At 49.3% G+C, this 19,896-nt stretch overlaps 1 protein-coding gene across 3 annotated transcripts; it reads right to left on the bottom strand.

The window, feature by feature from the left end:
• Window positions 1-4,470: 4,470 nt before the first annotated feature.
• LOC122377726 (lectin BRA-3-like) lies at window positions 4,471-6,381 on the bottom strand. Of its 3 annotated transcripts, none has more exons than XM_043358092.1 (2): window positions 6,286-6,371; window positions 4,471-6,053 (listed from the first exon to the last, which is right to left on the bottom strand). In XM_043358092.1, exon 2 carries the CDS (start codon window positions 6,037-6,039, stop codon window positions 5,575-5,577), a length of 465 nt encoding a protein of 154 aa, XP_043214027.1. In that variant the 5' UTR covers window positions 6,040-6,053; window positions 6,286-6,371; the 3' UTR covers window positions 4,471-5,574. The 3 variants fall into 3 exon arrangements, with proteins under 3 accessions (XP_043214027.1, XP_043214028.1, XP_043214029.1); XM_043358093.1 differs by having other exon boundaries at window positions 4,588-6,097; window positions 6,286-6,381; XM_043358094.1 differs by having other exon boundaries at window positions 4,588-6,050; window positions 6,286-6,368.
• Window positions 6,382-19,896: the final 13,515 nt, after the last annotated feature.

Genomic DNA, 19,896 nt, shown 5'->3' with positions numbered 1-19,896 from the left:
CGTGAGCGGGCATCTCCACTTAGTGACGTCACAAAGGCCCGCCGCTGGCGCCGGTTCAGAGGGGCGGGAGCAGGCTTCCGACACACGTCAACTTACACCGGACATGGTGGGGTCGCCGGTGAGGAATCAGGAACCACGGGAAAAGCTGCACGAGTGGAACAGAGGAGAAATATGTGGCTTGGATTTCTTGAGCCGATTGTCAGATTACCGGTTCTCAGTTGCTAATTCATTCTAGCAATATAATTTCACAAAATAGAGGTGTTATTTCTTGTGCCTTTCAACACATCCACTTTACCTAACTCCCTGTGGTTCATTGAAACTCTCCCCGCCCCTGCCTAATACCGCGTGCTGCTACACTGACCGATTCTCATCTCCTCAGAGCGGAGGCAGCGCTGGCCCGTCTGCGGCTCAGATCGTCAGCAGTGGGTGTGCTGACCACTACCCATCCCCCTATCTCCACACCAGTAGCTGGTCCATCGCAGTCTCTGAGCCTGCTCACTCGTCTCTGAGCCTGCATCAGCGTCTCTGAGCCTACATTACCGTCTCTGTGTCTAGATCTAAATCTCTGCGGCTACATCACCGTCTCTGTGGCCACATCATCGTCTCTGTGCCTACCTCACATCTCCGTCTTTACCTCACCGTCTCTGTGCCTCCCTCCGTGACCCGTCACGGCCAAACACGACCGTTCCACAGCTCAGTCGAGTGTCAGACCGCAACGGCAGTCGCCACGGTGACGCGACAAACACGCCAATGGGACGAATTTTTGGCGCCAAAACTGGCCCGAATGGTCACGGATTGAAACACAGTTGATAAGGGCAAGTCACCCCCGAAAATGAATAGATGTAGTGAGCCAGTTGCCACCTGGGGCATGAGGCTTGGAAGTACACAAAATTGGTGTGCCTATAGACGTCAAAGTTTACCTTGGTTTCAGTCTTTTACCTATACCAATCTTACCTAACATACAATTTCAAGGAGATGTCATCCAGAAAGTATTTTCCTTGGTTTCTTTGAATTCTACCAAAGTCATAATTTAGCAGGAATTATCATAGCACAATTTCAAAGGATTAATTCAGGTCAATAGCCATTTCTTCGTAGAAATATGAGCATTATGAATTAGCGTTACCTATATAATTTACGGAACTTAAAATGCACAGAAAACGTGGAATCTATCGAAGGTTTTGCTTATTCCGGCGGCGAATCTGATCGCATGTCGGCCTACTATTCATAATTGAGTGATAAAGTCCATGAAATAATACGCCCATCCCCCTCGGGCTTCTGCCGGTATCAGGTGGCCGCCTTCATGAGTCATTTCACAAATTAACCGGGCGGCTGGGGTGTCATTTGTCACTGGCTCAGAGCATTGGGCCGCCGCGCGCCTGACGGCCGACCCGACGTCAAAGCGGACCGCCCCGCCCGCCTCTGCCAGCACCCGACGACGGAGTCGACTAGTGGTGTCAATCGGAACTTGAATCTTCGGAATTCCGATTTTGTCCAATGTCCAATTCGGAATTCGGTTGGACAATGGCAGCAGGCTTTGGACAACTTTGGACAATCGCTTGCTACACCTCAACATTTTTAAAAAGTAGTCGTGTTTAACATTGATTGGCTATTAGAAAGCTCAGCTTTCGATATGATTAACACTTTTGAGCTTGTAACGGTACATGAAAAGCAAATTAAATAACAGTGTTGAGTGTAAACTATTGCGTAGGTGTTGGACATCTTTGGACAAATGGCTGGCTTGGACATTTTTGGACGGACAATCGACGTAAGCACTGGACATTGGACGGACTTTGGACATACGTTTTCTGAAATTGACACCACTAGAGTCGACATCGCCCCAAAAAACGGCCGGTCGTCGTGTCGGCTGCGACGGTGGAGGCGACGTCGGCGGCGGCGGCAAAGGCGGTGTCGTTACACCGATTTGGTTGCGCCCTGTTGGCTTCCAACGGCCGTGACACCGGCTACAGATGTGGCTCCGCCGCCGCCGCCGCCGCCGCTGCCGCCGCCGCCGCCGCCGCCGCCGCCGCCGCCGCCGCCGCCGCCCACATGGCAGCCGAGAAGTGACGGATGAATCCGGGTGACAGATTGTATAGATCTTGACGGCTGTGACTACAGTAGTGACTAAGTGTGCTGACTGGGGAGGGTCTAAAAGTGACTCGAATCGGTACCTCAGCTTGTGTTCTCTGCTTGGCAGCCAATGCGACCCATAGCGACCGGCTCAGAAACCTATTCTGGAGATTGCAGTTTACTGAAATAAAACATATTTTATCATAATGCATGAGTTTACCATGTGCCAACTGTGACAGTCGACGGAGCAACAAGCTCGCAAATTTCCACAAACGAAACAACTCGCGCTGCAGAAGATGAATATGCCACATCTTAATCGAATTAAACGCCATGGTCAATCCCTCACTTTGCAAAGCGAACCGAAGCGAATGCTGCGCTTAACACTTAAAACACCGTGAATAATCCATTTGACCCCCGACTAAGGCGTCCGTCTCAGAAGTGCCCACTTATCGTCTGCCATCCCACATCTTATGACACCGGCGCCGTCATATCTTTCCATGTGTCTGCGGCCGAGATCCGCCGAAATTTACGGCCGCGTCGGCGCCGGCGGCAGTGGAGTCGTCGGTGGCGACGATGAGGGGCGCGACGCGGCACACCAAGCCCGGGAACCTGGTGGTTTTCGTCTACTGTCCAGACTAAGAGAGGTCAGAAAACTTATATCTTCCCACTTACCCGCATTTCTTCTGAGCACAAATCGATCACCTATTTTGCCCCATCCCTCATGAAGTCTGTGGCTGTAGTTGTGGCTTTTGGATCATGCTTAGCTTAACATGCAACTTATTATTCACAGCCTGTACATAGTAACATAGGTTGTAAGTATTGGCAAGCATTAAGTAGTAGGTACAAGCTAATTAATGAAACGATCATACTATTTAACAGCTGAATCAGCCATTTCCTATCAGATCAAAGCTGTTGGCGTGTACGCATCCACTGTGGCCACTGTACCCGTGAGTCGTGAGCTGGGTTACGGACAATGTTCCGTATCCGTGATATCCTCCGCGGCGCCACCGCCGTCGAGTAAGGGTTTGTGCTCACTGCTCACCGTCACTGAGAAATGGTCAATGCCGCGCCGGTCAATCAGCGGCAAACACTGTCAAGCAACAAAAAGGCAGCGATGACACAAAGACCAAAAAAGAGCTCTTTTGGCTCTAATTTGGTTCATCTGTCAGACAAACTGAACTTTTTTTTCTTCGGGTGCACCCAGCTAATGAGACAAGCGTTTCTGGCCTATTTTGACCTGTTGGGACAACCACCTCCCGTCCTCAAATTTAGCGCCCCTGTGCTCTCGCCGTAGCCGCCCCTGGCCGATCGGCGACGTCTTGTTAGCGGCAATCCATCAGACGCGGCGACGGTCGTCGGGCACGACCCGGGCAGTAACGCGACCGACGGTCGACGCCCGCCAGCTGCGGCGCGCCAGTCTCGCCGCCGCCGCGCCGCAGCCGCCGCAGCACTTCAAACGAGCCGCCGCGGCGCACATTCCCGCCGCCGCCCCGAGGGAGTCGCCCCCCCCCCGCAATTTCACGGAAATTGTCCGGATGGCGCACAGGCTGGACCATGGGGCCGGGAAGCACTGCTCCGCCGATAAGGTGTTACAAGTCGCCGCTCGACGCTCATGAGTCCCGCTTCAAAATAGGCATGGAAGATGAAGCAAATAAGGGAAGACTCCCAAAGATCAGTCGCATGGCTGGCGTCAACAAGCACGCGGAGCGCTGGATACTGATTAGACGACTCAACGCGGTGTGCCGCCTGGTTCCGGTCTCGGCGGTGATATTTCTCGGCTCATCTCCGGCGAAACGCGCGCCGAGGGCGTCGCGGTCGGACCGCGGCGGACCGGGGCGGGCCGGGGCGGGGTTGCCGATGAAGGCGGCATTGTGCGGCGGCCGTCACCGTCCGTCACCGATGACGGGAAGTGGCGGCGGTCCGCGGCGGCGGCACGGCACCGCCGCCATTCCGCGCCGCTCCGGTGCCCGGCTAATGGTGCCGCCGGGGTGGGCGGGCCACCCACCGCCGCGCCGCGGCCACACCACGCTGCCCGGCGGGTACCTGCGACAATGCTTTGCAATCCAACACACAAAATGCATAAGCTTTGGTGCAGGAACTTGGACCTGCCACCATCCGTTCCATGTTTGTAGCGAGGTCGGTGATCTCGAACCGCTCAACTTGCTCCACAGGCGCAGGCCGGCTCAAGCTGCCGCCGACCGCAGTGCAGACTGACATCTACATAGTTACATACTGCATATATACCCAGCGTATCTTCAGATATCGCGCCACTGTCACCTGGAATTATCCGCCGGCTGGAGTCACTGAACTGCGATCCATCCGGCAGTTTAAGCGCGCTATTCTTTAGTTCTTGCTTTTAACAGTACACTTTCTTAAGCTATTATGTTTCAGCACTTTATCGTACAGCATTTATATGTATTTATGACCCTTATCTTTGTATCACTTTTACAGTGTTTAATGCCTCGTTCTATGCTGTACCATGCTGTAGCGACGCAAATCCCGAAAGGCCACTCAGTCCCGGTGTATGGATTTTTAATTTTAGGCCAATGTATTACATACATACATGCATATACACTGCGCTCCGTCACAACAAACTGCACACCAACCCCTCTAGGAATAACCTGTCACCTGTTTATCGCTCGAATGCCCGACGGTCACCGTTCACCAGCAGACCAGTGCGGCAGAGCATTGATCAGGCCAGACCAACAACACAATTGATATTTTGTTATTTCTGATTAATGCTGTCAAACTCATGAATTCAGCAGGGCTTATCATGGTTGTAGCCATTTGGAATGCTAAAATAATTTCAAAAATGTATTTTAGGGCTCATCTCTGTAGCTGGGTGGTCAAATCATGCCGTGTTTTTTTTTTTTTTTGCATCGATTTTGTACGAGTAGTAGTTGTCACACCCAAACAAGCTTGAAAGATGCACAATGCACATATATGTTCTACTCTACTGAAGGCGGTGTGCACAACACACGCTCACATCGTGCACAATCACTGTGCCGTGCCGGCGGCCACGGTGGCGCAGAGGTGGCGAGTGGCGGCGCACCGGCGCGCCATTCATCGTGTCGGCGACGCGGCGACTGAATGAACGGCGCGGCGGCGGCGGCGGCGCGGCGGGCGGTCCCGCTGCGCGCTGCACGGTCGGCTCTCACGCTCCCGACACTGCCCCCCGGGCGGGTGCTTACAGAAACAGAGCGACAGTGATTCGGCACTGTCACCGCCGCGCCATGAACGCCGCAGCGCCGACAGACACTGGAAATGGCTGGTATTGTATTTAGGGCTGTAAATGGAAACATTGGTGACCACAGGGGCTTTTGTAATGGACTCACGAGTCATGGGCGTCGAAAGCGAGGGGACCAATTTTGTATTTATAACTGAAGCAATAAAACCAGTGACGTTATCAACAAAAAAAACGACTACTCTGCACCGACGTGTGACTTTTCGCGCGTATTCATTCATAACCAGTCATATTTATCGTCATTCGTCAGCATTGATGCACATTTAGCTGGAGGCTGGCATCTTACAGATAAAGTGGAAGTCGAGGTCGCAATTGCCGTCGTTCCACCTTTCGGCTGTAGGGTCCCTCATATCAGGCACTTCCACGCAGTCCTCGTTGTCGTGGTTATCCGGCTGCCCCGGCCGCCAGTTTGTGAAGTCCACGTCTGTGCCGTCGGACCAGACGAACTGGCCTTCGGTGTCGATGTCGTTGAGGCCTATCCACGTCTCGGCATAGTTGTAGGTCTGCATGATGAACGAGTTCTCGACCAGTGAGTGAATCGAGGCGAGCTGCGAGCTTTCGCCCAAGGTCTGGCATGCGGCGACTGCCCCCGCCCACGTGGAAGGATACGTGGAGCGCCAGTAGCAGAAGTCCTCGAACTCGACCCAGTCGACATTGGTCGGACAGCCGGCGCGAACGGCTCCCGCTGACATCAGCACGGTCAGCAGCAGCGACGGTAGCGGAGACATCGTGACGGGAGCTTCTGCAGAGCAGTCAACGTCAGAGACAGAGCAGTCGACGTCAGGGCTGCCGGAGACAGGATTGGAGGAAGAAAATTGGTCGGGGGCGAGCAGTTTCAGCTAACAAAACCACTTCTGCTCTTATCCCAATGCAGAAATAATAAAATGAAACAAAATGTCACACAAATTGTTGCAGGAAATGCGAAAACAGGGAAATATAAGAAAGCAGAACTGGATCATAGCAATTTCGCTTACCTAAGCGGCGTGAAGAATGTACCGGCGTCGCCCGCTCACTTGTCGTTGCCTGTGTGGCGTGTTTTGTCACACGTCTATCTGAAACTGCCAGCTGTCTGGAGGCCTCATGGGTCTCACCTAATATCTAAGTAGGAAACATATGTGCATGCTCTCATGACTAGAGTGGTGGGAGCATATTGCATATTGGCACGTGTCTCCTGCAGATTTTTATCGGTGGCCGGCAGTGGCGTGCGTCACAAGTAAAAGTGCACTCGAGACGCAGTGCACTATGCACACATCTTGCGTTGTGCTTATTTTCACTGACATATAACTCCCTTCACAGGTTGTCTGGTGGACGCTGACCGTTACCCCGCACCGGATCTATAGTGATCATAGATGCATAGATGCGGTTGGTCCCGTTTAGAAGGCCCTGGTTAGAATGTGATCATATAGGGGAAGTTGGGGCAATGCCGGAGTTGGGGCAAAGCCGAAATTCGAGATATTTCGAAAACCGTAAGACATGGATGCCACCTGTCAGTGATGCTCTGAAGCTTAAGTGACTACAATTATCGCATGTTTGTTACGAGTCGTCATTCGGAATACTTCGACTGTGAGGGCGCCAAGAGCGTTTTCAAGGTACGTTTCCCTTGTACTACATGCACCTTTGAAGCTGCATTTTTTACTCATTATGCTACCGTTTGTCTGGCCAATTCGGTCAAGTAATCTTTAGCATGTCTTTGCATAAGTGTGCTGCCTATTTGAAATTTATACAGCACGTTGAAAAGTTATGGGCCTGCAAATGAAAGTATGGCTGGTTGGGGTAATGCCGAAAACGTGCGATTACGCACGTGTTAAAAGCACGCTACGTGGACTTTACTGCTGTAGAATAGCAACGCGTATTTTTAGTCACACAAATTACACTTTCAACCGACACAACGGCCTGTTACCTATAAGGAATGATTTACCTGGCATTTTCTTATTATATCACACAATTATAACTTCCAGTGTGCACCGCGTCCTCAAGCTCTTGAAACGTGTGTCAGCTTTGATGAATTCTGGATAAAGTTTGAGATAAAATGGCAAAACATCAATGTCGGCATTCCCCGTATAATATATAGCCTGCAGGAATCCGCACCAGCCATGACACCATACAGGCTCCAAATAACTATCACGAAAACATTGAGAATGCTTCATTTCTGTCGATATGGGTAAACTAAATTGCAACAAAAGGGCAAAAATTCCCTGACCGAACAATGGTGGCTCATGTGTCTACAAAAATCTTATTTGACAACATGGGTACAGTGACAGGAATTGCATAAAACAGCACCTCACCGCGCTCACTGGTTGAGTGCCCAACCAAAAATTAGGTACAATTAATTTCTTGTTAAAGGCTTAATGCGGTTTTAGTGTGCAACATGCTCATTGCTCAGTCCGTCATATGTACTTATATGTAGACGTCAATTGACAGTCAACAAATGAACAGTGTCTCCAACCTGAGACCCTCTAAAGCCTGGTTGGAGGGTCAATTGAAAAGAAAATAAGTGACATAGGTACATAAACCACACTAAAACGCCAGCAATATCTGCACTGATCTTTCCCATAATCACTCACCATATACCAGTAAGGATGAAAGCCATGTCCAACAATCCATATCATTTCACTGTTTGACTTCTTATTATTCTTATTGTTAACACCACAGCAGCTCCTTATATACTGCACACGCAACACTTATACGCCACAGCTCAGCTCCTTCACAACGCACACGTCCTCTCCCTTCCCTGACAATTGGCACAGACTGAACAATGGCGGGCGCAGAGGGGCGCACAAAATGGCGAATTTTTCAATTAACTAAGGTCTTTGTAATGCTACAACAAAAAGGGTAGTAAGAAAACTAAGATTGTGAGTTACAACATGCGTTTGATTTGTTAGTTAACACGTTATCCAGAAAAAAGGCAAAGGAAGCATAAACAAACATGTTTGTCAAATAACACGGCATGGTTTGCACGGATAATATTTGTCGGCTTACAATAATGTTAGCTTTTCTGCTTCGATGAAATGGATGTGGTGTTAGGTTGCAAACATATGTGTTATCTGACCCGTTTTTGCAACAACGTGTGTTTTAATACTAGATTTTGCTTGAAGAATTAACTAACTGGTTTGTTAGCATTTTTTACAGTGTAGATCATTTCTCCCATTTTCGGCTTTCCCCGCAGTCCGGGGCAACGCCGAAAAAGTCACTTCTTTGATATTTTTAGTTTGTGCGCTTAACGGTATGCGAATTCATCAAATGCGCCTGGTATGTTTGAAAGGCAAAAGACTGGCCTCTCGAATGACGCCAACAAGAATAGCGTATGTTGTCTACCTTGCGTGCTACGGGCGTCAGAAAAAAAGTCTTCGGCGTTCCCCCAACTTCCCCTATATGTATGTGATATAATATATATTCTTGTCTATTCTCTCTGCTTGGGTGTTGTGTGTTCCCCTACATCCTACCGAGAACCACAATAGCCGACTGTTCTGATTACTGCCTGGACATGGGACATATGCGATGTGCCCGTTGTCCATGTCTGGACCGATCTATACTTAGACCGATGTCCATGTGTGACCGTTCTATCGATGCACCGATGTCCATGTTTCCATCTCTCCAGCGCTCCATGTAGATTCCTATTCGGGGCGATACGGTGATACCTATGTTGGGTCCCTATCGTGTTACTGATGTACTTTCCTATGTGCTTATTGTATGCCCCTCAGTGTCTGTCTGTTCATCCCTAAAACATGTCCCCCGTTCCCTCAGTGCCCGCCTCCGCTGTCGGCTCCCACCAATGTCCCCGCTCTCACCACCTCCCACTGTGAATTCAATTTGGCCGCTGTCCGGGCGCAGACCACGTCCGGTGTCGGCCGGGGCCCGGCGCTCCGCCAGTCACCGCCGGCACCGCCGCGCGGCCCGCGGCCGGCCGCGGGCGGCGGCAGCGCCACCAGCCACCGGCACCTTTGATCTCGGCCATATGGGCGGGCCCGAGCGCGCAGGTGATTAATTGAGATGACCAGTCGCGCCCCTAACAGCTAGGTAATGATAGTATTGTGGCCGGTGGCTGGGGGTCCGCTAACCGGCGGGGGTCGCTCGGCGGCTGTAAACAGCGCCCGACTCGGCTGATCACCTATTGTCCACCGCTGCTCTGGCTGGGGGTTCGGCTGCACGGGCGTAACACGGCGGCAGGGCGCAGTCACGGCCCGGCCCCAGCGAGCCGTACTGAGGAAGGCGGCTGCACCGGTCGCGGGGAGCCGTACTGGGGTGGGCGGGGCTGGGGGACGTGTGGGTGGGGGAGGGGGGGGCGGTCCGGGGGATGTCCTGGATCATGTGAGGGGGAGGGGACGTGTTCGGTGAGGTGGAGTGGGAAAATTTGGCCTGTTGGTTGAGACTTGAGGATTACGGCGAGATTAACTGTCGTAGCGGCAATCGTGCGACATTTAGCAGTAATGTGTGATGTAGAAGGCACTGAGTGAAATCTTCACGTTTTTTACGCGAATCAGCACCGTTTTGATCGGTGGTCAGCCAGGCAATGGTTCCAGAAATGATCCTCACCACCTTGGTGAGCCGAGGTGGGTGAAAATATTTCCCACCAGAATCGAACTCAGTCATGGATAAGTGGGCCGAGTGACACCATGGTGCCAGTTGTTTTCAACAAAAGGGTCCGCGGCTGAACCAAGACGCAAGCTGAGACACGTTGATTTTTTTCGACCATGAGCCTTCACCCTCTAAACCAAGCTAATCTGCATGAACGGTAATTTTGTCTTCAAGGGCATAGGCGTAGGAACAGGGGGGGCCGGGGGGGCCATGGCCCCCCCACTTTCGGAGGTGGGGGGCCAGCAATGTTAACTGGCCCCCCCCCCCCACTTTTTGCTGACTTAAGTGTCTGTCTGTACCTAACCTACCACCCGGTAACTTGACAACTATTCAGCTTGCCCTTTAATGAGGATTCCTTTTTGTTTCTACAGCGTTATTGACCGCAATTTCCTTCACTCAATGAATGAAACCATATCAGAGACAAGACTGTGAGTCCTGGTGACAGCATTTTGTTGAATACGAGGCGCGGGACAGCGAGCACTAAAAAGGTATAGGCAATACTAAGACAATACTAGCACGGTGCAGGAGAATGCGTATACAAACGACCAACGCTTGACCTTATCTGCTTGGGGTCGGCATAGTTCGTCAAAGACGTACTAGCTGGGGGCCAGGGTGACCGTGCCTCAGCCTCGTTTCAAACAGGCTGGGGGCCAGCAATGTCTGTTTCTGCCCCTCCCCCTTCCACTTTCAGTGCAGTGACGGTCGCAGAGGGGGATCAGGGCCATGCCCTTCCCCCCTCCAAAGGCTAATCAGGGGGCCATCATATCATTTGGCCCCCCCAAACAACCAATGGGCCCCCATGGGCGTATGGGGCTCTGGCCCTTATTCGATTGTCACGAGACTCAAGAATCCCACGCATGGTGTGTCAAAAGTGGAAATAGCCGGTACGCCGTCTGGCAACCCGGCAGCCCGCCGCCATAGGGAAATTCATGCTTTTTGTCGCTTTTTCGCTCCTTATGAGTCACTTGATCTAATTAGAGCTTAACTAGGAACGAGGCGGGTCACTTGGACGTATTCGGGAGCCGAATACGGTGTTTTGGAGCCAATACCTGGGAAACCCTACCCGCCCAATGCGAGTTTTTAAGAGTCTGCATGCCCAAATTAACGTTGAGCGCGGCCGTTTTCGGTCGGTTTTCCGCGACCTTGTGGCGAAATCGCCTTATTTATTCAACCAGGGTGGGCTAATTCGCTTAACTAGGAATGAGGCGTTGAAGAGAATTATTCAAGGAATAGAGCTGTGCAAAAATATTCTTTGTATTGTTAAAACTGTATCCGCCCTCGAACGATAAATATTGTTGACACATCAGAAACACAGCCCCTGGAATGCGTTTGGACTTGGCTGGATCTAATATTAGCGAGTATCTGCTAATGCAGTTCCTTGGCTTACACAGTACGCACACAAGCATACATACTTCCTGCCCTTGGTTATTCCTCACTTGAATGAAAATTTTGCTATAATAACTATTCCAAGCAGTTAACAGGTTTTAGTGCAGTGCCAAGTCGGAACCGTTCAGCGCCGCTAGTCTCTCAGGCGGCGCGTAGCGGCCGCCGCCGGCCGCCGCGCCGCCGCTCTGGCAGGGTGTTTGACTTCATATCTCTGTTGCTAGAAAAGTTGTGGACCGATTTACTTGATTCTTGCATGAAAAGATCCGCCATTCAATTCTTAGCAGATAACGAAAATTTGACGTCAATTGCACGATCCGCTGCCCATATTGTGGTACTGCCATCTATTGACAAGGCTGGCGAACTAAAGCCGGGCGGCTATTTCCACTTTTGACACACCATGGCTAGCTATTAACAGCTCCCAAACCAGTCTTTGAGGGTCCTACACTGATCTCGGAGGGCCCTTCAGTGGCGGTCAAGCGCCCACATTGACCGCTGAGAACCCACATTGACCTCATTTGAGGGCCCCTAAACCGGCCTCAAGGGCCCAGCCGGCGTCTGAGGGCCTCACACCGGCCTCTGGTGGCCTCATTTCTGTCTCTGGGGTGCCTTTAGGTGCCTTTGAGGGCCCCGCACTGAATTCTGAAGACCCGATGCCGGCCTCTAAGGGTCCGCATCGGCCTCTGAGGGTCCACCTTGGCCTGAGGGGTCCAACGCCGGCCCATGCCGGTCTTTTAGGGCCCCACACTGACCTCTAAGGGCCCATGCTGACCTGTAAGGACCCACATTAGCCTATGAGGCCTTGCACGGGATTCTGAAGACCTGATGCCGGCCTCTGAGGCCCATCTTGGTTTTTGAGGGCCTTCTGCTGGTCTCTGGGTTCCAACACCGGCCCATGCCGGTATTTTAGGGTCCCACATTGACCTCTAAGGGCCCCGCACTGGATTCCGGAGATCCGATGCCGGTCTCCAACGGTCCGCATCGGCCTCTGAGGGCCCACCTTGGCCTATGAGGGCCCTCCGCTGGTCTCTAGGTTCCAAGTCCCTCCCATGCCGGTCTGTTACGGCCCCACACTGACCTCTAAGGGCCCATGCTGGCCTGTAAGGACACGCATTAGTCTCTGAGGGCCTTGCACTGGATTCTGAAGACCCGATGCTGGCCTCTGAGGCCCATCTTGGTTTTTGAGGGTCTTCTGCTGGCCTCTGGGGTCCAACACCGGCCCATGCCGGCATTTTAGGGTCCCACACTGACCTCTGAGGGCCCATACTGGCCTGTAAGGACCCACATTAGCCTCTGATGGCCCAAGTCGGCATCTTAAGGTCTCATCCTGCCCTTTGCAGGCCCTGTACTGGTCTCTGAGGGCCTTAACCCTCGCCAGCCGGGGGGGGGGGGGGGGGGGTGCCGCCCCTCCATAGTTTTTTTTTTCGCGATAGCTCCGAACGCGCCGGCGATAGAGAGCTGAAGCTTGGCATACCTGACCTTTGAATCAAACGGGATCTTTTGACACCAACCGCATTTTCGGGTCAGATCAGGTCACTGACCCATGTGGTCATAAGTGAACCTCTGCACGGTCTTCAGATGTCGCAACTTCGCAACGCCCTCACTGCCAGAGGAGATTTCACAGGGAAATGAACCTTGGAGGACCTAGTATCCAATAGGAGTCTTTCAACTTGTATAATGTATATCTCGGATTTTTCCTAAAGTTCATATGAGGTCAGGTCATTTTCGTGACCTCACCATTAGGTATAAGTCAATGGGGATAAACTGAAAACTTTTTCTGGCGCCGGGAATGATCGATCCGTCCAACTATCTCAAGCACACCGAATCGTGATTTCATGCACTCCTTGCAAGGTTCGATGCGTCACTTTTGCAATGTTAACCTTGCGCGACGTCATTTATGAAGTTATAAGGGTCTTATTAGTTTTTCGTCAATAACTAGGTACCGATCAAATTGAGCTAGCGAGTCGGGAAAGCCACCTATGGACTCAAGAAGACCTGCCGAATCGAATGATATGCGACATGACCTCCTTCGACCAATTTCGTGACCTGGGGACGCCGACCTGACCGTGACCCGAGGTCAACACCCTAAGTTTACCTCACCCAAACAAAAAGTATATCATTCGACGCGCCTGAGAGAGGCGAACACGATGCTGGCAAAATCGCGGCTCTGCGGCCATTTTTTGCGAAGTTATTCACCAAAAACGGAACCGTGCCTTGAGGCACTTGACCTGACCTCAGAGTTCACCGGTTTTTGTTTGTTTTGTTGGGTTAGGCCCTTTCGGTCCAATGAGACCATTTCAGAGCCGGAAGGATGATATGATATAGGGGGAGACATTGGTCTGGGCAGGCACCCTAGTGAGTCGCCGGGGCTGAGCCCGTCCAGAGGACAGGCCACCCAGCCCCAAGGCACTCACTGCACCCGGCTACGGGGTGCGCTCCCTCGGGAGCAGCGGTGCCGCTCCAAGGGAGCAGCCCGCATGAGATAAAGTTGCCTGTCCAGCCCGGAGGGGGTTGCGGTGTGGAGGAGAAGGATTTCAGTATCCTGAGGATAGAAGCACGGAACGGTGTCAGAGGTCACCGGTTGACCTAGGACCATAAAATCGGGTATCGATCTCTGCGTCCCGTAACGGCGCACACGCTCGTTTTACCGCGACGCGCTAGCTCCACCTGGGGCGAAACGGCGAGGGGGTCGTACCCGCCGGCCCGCCCCTTCGGCCAGCGCGTATGTAGAAAACCTATAGGACCGGGCCGTGGAGGGTTAAACTGGCCTCTGAAGGCCCAGACCGTCTAAAAATCCCACACCGGCCTCTGATAAGTGATAGTCAATCAGCCCAGTTGCAGTGGTCGCTGATATAAAACCTCTTAAAAACGTTATAGGCCTGGCTGAGCCTAGCTGGGCCGTTCATGCTGCTTTTTATAGGTATATTGAAAAGACTCGCTTTGCACGTTTCACGCTTGCTCGTAATGAAAAAGTTGCTGGATGCCTCTGGAATTTGCAAGGGTGCCAACGGCTGCGGAGGTCAGGGGAACGCGTCTATCAGTTTGAGCTTATGGACGGGAGACTCCCTGAAATTTCAACCAATTTTTTTTCTTTTTTTTTTGTCTCGATTTTTTTTTTACCTCTAAGCATGTTTGCGAAAACAAAGTGGCCGAAATCCGAGGAAAAATCGGATTTTGGGGGTAGGTTAGGTTTTGGACCTCTGGGACCCTGGCCCCCCCACTTTCGAAAACGTTCCTACGCCTATGTTCAAGGGAATCGAGAACCCGCTCACAGCGCCATTGCCTTGCAAGTTCAGCTAATGAAGAGCTCCGAGAGCCCAGTTCACTTGTGACAGGAGAGATAGACAAGATAGAAAGGCTCTGGATAGTGGAAGGGAACGCCCCTCTTGTAAGCATGTACTCGTACTTGCTGAATTACTTGCTGCTGTACTTGCTGTACTTGCTTAATTAGGCCGCATAGCCTCGTCGGGCTCACCGCTCAAGCGTCCGAAGTGAGCAGCCTACAATACCCGGACCTCAGTAAGCTTGAGTCGAATCGTGGCATGCCGCAGTAGATTTCAAATAAATCGAGAACCTATCTCGTAGATGAAGAGTTGTGTGTTGTGCCTTGTTTCTCATCATGACGAGTAGAAATTTGTGCCATGATTCTGCCTTATTTTTCGCTATGCAATTGCATGCTTCAGGTATAGATATAAGCCGTCTCCTCATTGGCAATTATGTCAGCATTATGAAGTCATAAAATACCAGCATTTGCGACTGATCGACGAAAAGAAAGACTTGCTATGCATATTGCTGGCTGATTTGTAGCTTGCGGCTGCTCTGCCATGACACCAGGCTCGCTTGTTGATTCATTGAAAAGATATCATCACTTCACGCTTCACCCCCCCCCCCCCCCCGTTCTTGACGTTGAGGGCTGAGCTGATGGTTATGGGTATTTATGCATTTTACGGTCCATCCGGCGTTCACTTGCTCCATTCATCCGCGCCGGTCGTATCGGCTCTCCCGTTATACCAACAGCGCCTGCGTGGGGCTCGCAGCAGATCGTTCGCCTCCCCGGAGGCTGGGCGTCGCCGGCGGCCATTTTGTATCTGCTGCGCCGGTAGCGTCGCACGCTCTGACGCCGATTGTGATCGATGGCCTGTAATTGTCGGAAGTGATCAGCCGTCTGACGGCAGTGACGTCAGTGGATCTCAGTGGGCGGCGGAGCTGCTCTGACGGATGGTGGGAGAGAACAGAGCGCGACCAATTGTCACCGAGAGGAGCCGGTCTCCTGTCGCAGCGCCTCCTCTATCCTATCCCCACGGCGCCGGGAGGTAGCACGAGAAACGGTCATCTGGAGAGGTAACAATGAAAAACTACTGGTTTTAGGAAAGAAACTGGATGAAAATGATAAACCTATTACCTAATTACAGAGGAAGGTAACGATCTAAATATTGTTTATGTCATTGGCATTTAGCAGCAAAAGCAAAATAACCGAAGGTTTGTTGTCAATAGTTAAAACACTATTCTTTAGAACTGTGTTTTTCTTTTGAAAAACAAATCTGAGTTCCCTGACAATTTGGCAAAAGCTGCCTGAGATCAGTAGGCAGTGGCATAGCAGTTAGAAATAAGATATTTATATTTTGATGTCAACAACTCATTCAATCATTCACTTGACCATCTATCCATCTATCTATCCATCCATCCATCCATCCATCCATCCATCCATCCATCCATCCTTCCTTCCTTCCTTCCTTCCTTCCTTCCTTCCTTCCTTCCTTCCTTCCTTCCTTCCTTCCTTCCTTCATTCATTCATTCATTCATTCGTTCATTCATTCATTCATTCATTCATTCATTCATTCATTCATTCATTCATTCATTCATTCATTCATTCATTCATTCATTCATTCATTCATTTTCATTCATTTTCATTCATTTTCATTCATTCATTCATTCATTCATTCATTCATTCATTCATTCATTCATTCATTCATTCATTCATTCATTCATTCATTCAGTCAGTCAGTCAGTCATCCATCCATTCATTCATTCATTTGTTTAGTCATTCATTCATTTATTCAATCAATCAATGATTTTTTTATCATCCATTTGCTAGCCTTTTTTGTTTGTCAATTAGCTTGTTGTTTTCCGTTTGCCCATTCATTCATGAATTCAGTCAGCCATTCAATAAATCAACTATTGATAACTTCTCTGTCTGATGTCTCCCACAGTTATATCTGTTTATTTGCATTTTTATCCTTATGTTTATTTACTACAGGGCTCTGTGGTCAAAGTTGTCAAATTGCTGTACCATTTACACATTTCAACTTCTTGAATTTCCCGAGAAATAAAAAAGAGCATTTTAAATCACCTGAGTAAGATCCCTCTTCATAACTATATCTACGAGTATGTTGACTATAGAGCGTATGTTATTGTAAATTCAACATTGGCCGCAAGACCTTTGTGATACACAGAATGCAAAAAAAAAATGTCAGTGCAGCAATACCCATAGGCATAGACACAGACCCAGCAGATGAAAAAAAATGATGAAACCCTAACATGAATCATATGAACCCAGCAGATAACGATGCCGTAGGCCAGGGCATAGAGTCACGAAAAGCAATGAAGTTTTCAGTAACCTTACTTGTGTCAGCAATGGGGTCTGGTAGGTGGGGTAATGGCCCTGCCTGGAACCAGGGTTGTATACCAATCAAGTCGATTGAATTGATTGATTTGATTCAACGCGTATTTTGAGTTGATTGGATTGAGTCGATTGACTTTTCGAGATGACTGGTTGACTGACTCGTTTGACTTTAGCGACTGGTTGACTGATTTGATTCCCGAAAATTACAGTGACTCGTATGATTGAGTCGATTGAATGGAAAGTTCAAATACGTTTTAGTTGACGAACAATAATGACACCAATTGATGACATCAAAGATCACAAAACTGCACCGAAAACTGCTTGTCATCACAACTGCAATATGGGGTAGATGGCCAAATAAAGAACAGGGCCTAAACATGAACAGCCAACTTTGACTTTCAACTGCAATAACTGCTCCAATCCTGGTGGTAGAACCTGGCGATGCACCTACCTACCTTTCTGCACTCAGCAGGAAACGTTTTTTTTTTAATCCAGATGATAAAGTGCAAGGCCCTATATAGGTACTAATAAAGTGTGATTAATTAATAATTCACATCTCCACATCTCCTCAGAAACAACCCACTAAACTCTATGAATATCTGAAACCCCTACAAAAATAACTGAAACAAAAGCGCCGTTTTCGTCTTGCTAAATTTGCTGCATTGTTTAATTTGCAGCAGAACGTTTGTTGATCCTTTTCTCCTGAGAGCCTAAGCATAACATATTTAATATATTTCATTTTCCTTAAAATATTTTACCGAATATTATTAAGTGGTTTTATTTCAAATGAAATAATAATTAAAACGAAATTGGTGTTGTACAACCGATTTATTTTATGATGATCTAGGTACCATACTACATGATTATCAATGACGTCACCTTACCAAAAAATCAAAAGACGTAGAATAAGGATTTATAAAAGCTTAGCATACTTGTTGGCAAAACGTTTTCTTTGTTTTTTTTTTTCGCAGTCGCACCTTGCCGTTTTCGCGTTTTAATTTTCCTTGTTCCTACTTCCTTTGTCCTTAACTTATCCTGTGGTTCCAGAGTCCCTGTCCTCTCCATTTCCTTTTAAATATATTTTTAATCCTCATCCCTATCCCCCAGTCCTAACAGTTTCAAATTGTATTGCAATAAAATGTTTTGAATTCTTCACATAACCTATCTACCTTCGTTGGTACTGTTGGTAGCCAGTGACACATCTAGGCAGGTAAGTAGGTACCTACCTGCTTTCCTGCTGTCTTCATAAAGCATACCTAATGAAGTTGTCAAATTTGTAGCACATTTTCAACACTTTCATATGGTGTCAGTGTGGCATGAAACCTAGCTAGGTTCCTTATGTTTAGGTTTCATTTCAGAAGAGCTCAGCATAACTCACATAAGAGACAGACAGGGGCTTTACATGGGGTAGATGGCCTGAATGACTTAGCTGGAATATGAGCAAAATTAAATTGACAACTTTTAGGTGAAAGGTGGTGATTTGGGTTAAGGGGCGAGTCAACTACTGGGTTATTTTGCACCCATTAAATGAAACGTCTGCTCCAATTCTACCCATTGAACCTCAATATCATGATCCACCTGTCCATCACTAGGTATCCTTCCTTATTACATAGAATCTTTGAATGGCACGGCAATTTATAATTTTAAATGACAATATTTTTATGTTTCTTCTGTAGGTAGGTAGGTAGGTAGGTAGGTAGGTACACCAGACTGCTATGGACACTTTTCTGGTGGGGCAAAAAACCTAATGTGTGTCTTGGTTTGAGTCGTTTGATTGAGTTGATTGATTCCTTTCATTGTCGCGTTTGAGTCGATTGAATCAATTCCCGAAAACTGCTCTGACTTGATTGATTTGATTGGTTTCCCAAATTTGTCGCGATTGAATTGATTGCTATTGATTGAGTCGTATACAACCCTGCCTGGAACCCAACAAAGGGGTAAGGACCTGCCCCGGATGACCTGCCGATCGCTGCACTAAACGAACATTATATTCGTAAAAGAAATCGTTATTAACCGGTACGCTTATGGGTGGCACACAGCTAACTGCGGGTGGTTGGTGCTACAATGCCGCCAGCTTTGAAAATAAAGAGAAAAAGTCTTCAGATTTTTAGATTCCACCATGTAATGTTGAAGCGGTCATAGAGGCTCCTACATATGGCACATTGACACAGAGGCACATTGTAAGTAGGTACATACATATATGACACATTGGGCGCTTGTCTGGCATCGAAAGTGTCTCTAGATTTATCTAGCTAATGATAATGATGAGATGATAATGATGACTGAAAGAGGAATGGGCTTATAGAGAAATTATTCAAGCATACATGACGGTATACCTATGTATAGGTATGTTGACAGTTAGGAATACTGGCTGGCAGACGGACGGAACTTTGGAGGACCAGCATTTGAAAATTAGGCAATTCGGGGACGATTGACTTCGGATTGGAACCTCTGCTACACTATTCTAATCGTTACACTAAAGAGGTAACTCCAAGATTTTGGGAAACCCCCGATATTATCTTCAAACAAATGCAGGGGGCGCTTTTACATCTAGAGAACGGCTGGGCCGATTGAGACGAAATTTATAACTTAGTACACCGTTCGTGACCAGTCGGAGATCTGCCCGGCACAAGTCAGCTGGGGTCTCATTTTGCACGTGCATACGTTCAGTGGCAGCTCCTCCATAGGCGCGGGAGCCGGGGGGGGGCAGTGGGGGCAGCTTGCCCCCCCCCCCAACTCCAGGGCCGTGGGGGTGGTGCCCCCACAACTTTGAGACGAAATACCGCACTTTTTTGGCAAATGTTTGTTCTTTTTTGTTTGAAAAGCCAAGGGATGAAAAATAAGTGGCCTAAAACCGGTGAGAAAACTAGATTTGGGGGTACCCTATGTTGATCTCCATTATGGTGTGCCCCCCACCCCCCCCCCCCCCCCCCCCCCAGTCTGAAAGTAGTTCCCGCGCCTATGAGCTCCTCTCCTTCATTTCAAGAACGGCTGAGCTACAAGG

Source organism: Amphibalanus amphitrite, unplaced genomic scaffold (assembly GCF_019059575.1).
Source record: "Amphibalanus amphitrite isolate SeventyFive unplaced genomic scaffold, NRLGWU_Aamphi_draft 000049F_arrow, whole genome shotgun sequence".
Lineage (NCBI taxonomy): Eukaryota > Metazoa > Arthropoda > Thecostraca > Balanomorpha > Balanidae > Amphibalanus > Amphibalanus amphitrite.
This window is presented reverse-complemented; position numbering and strand designations above follow the sequence as displayed.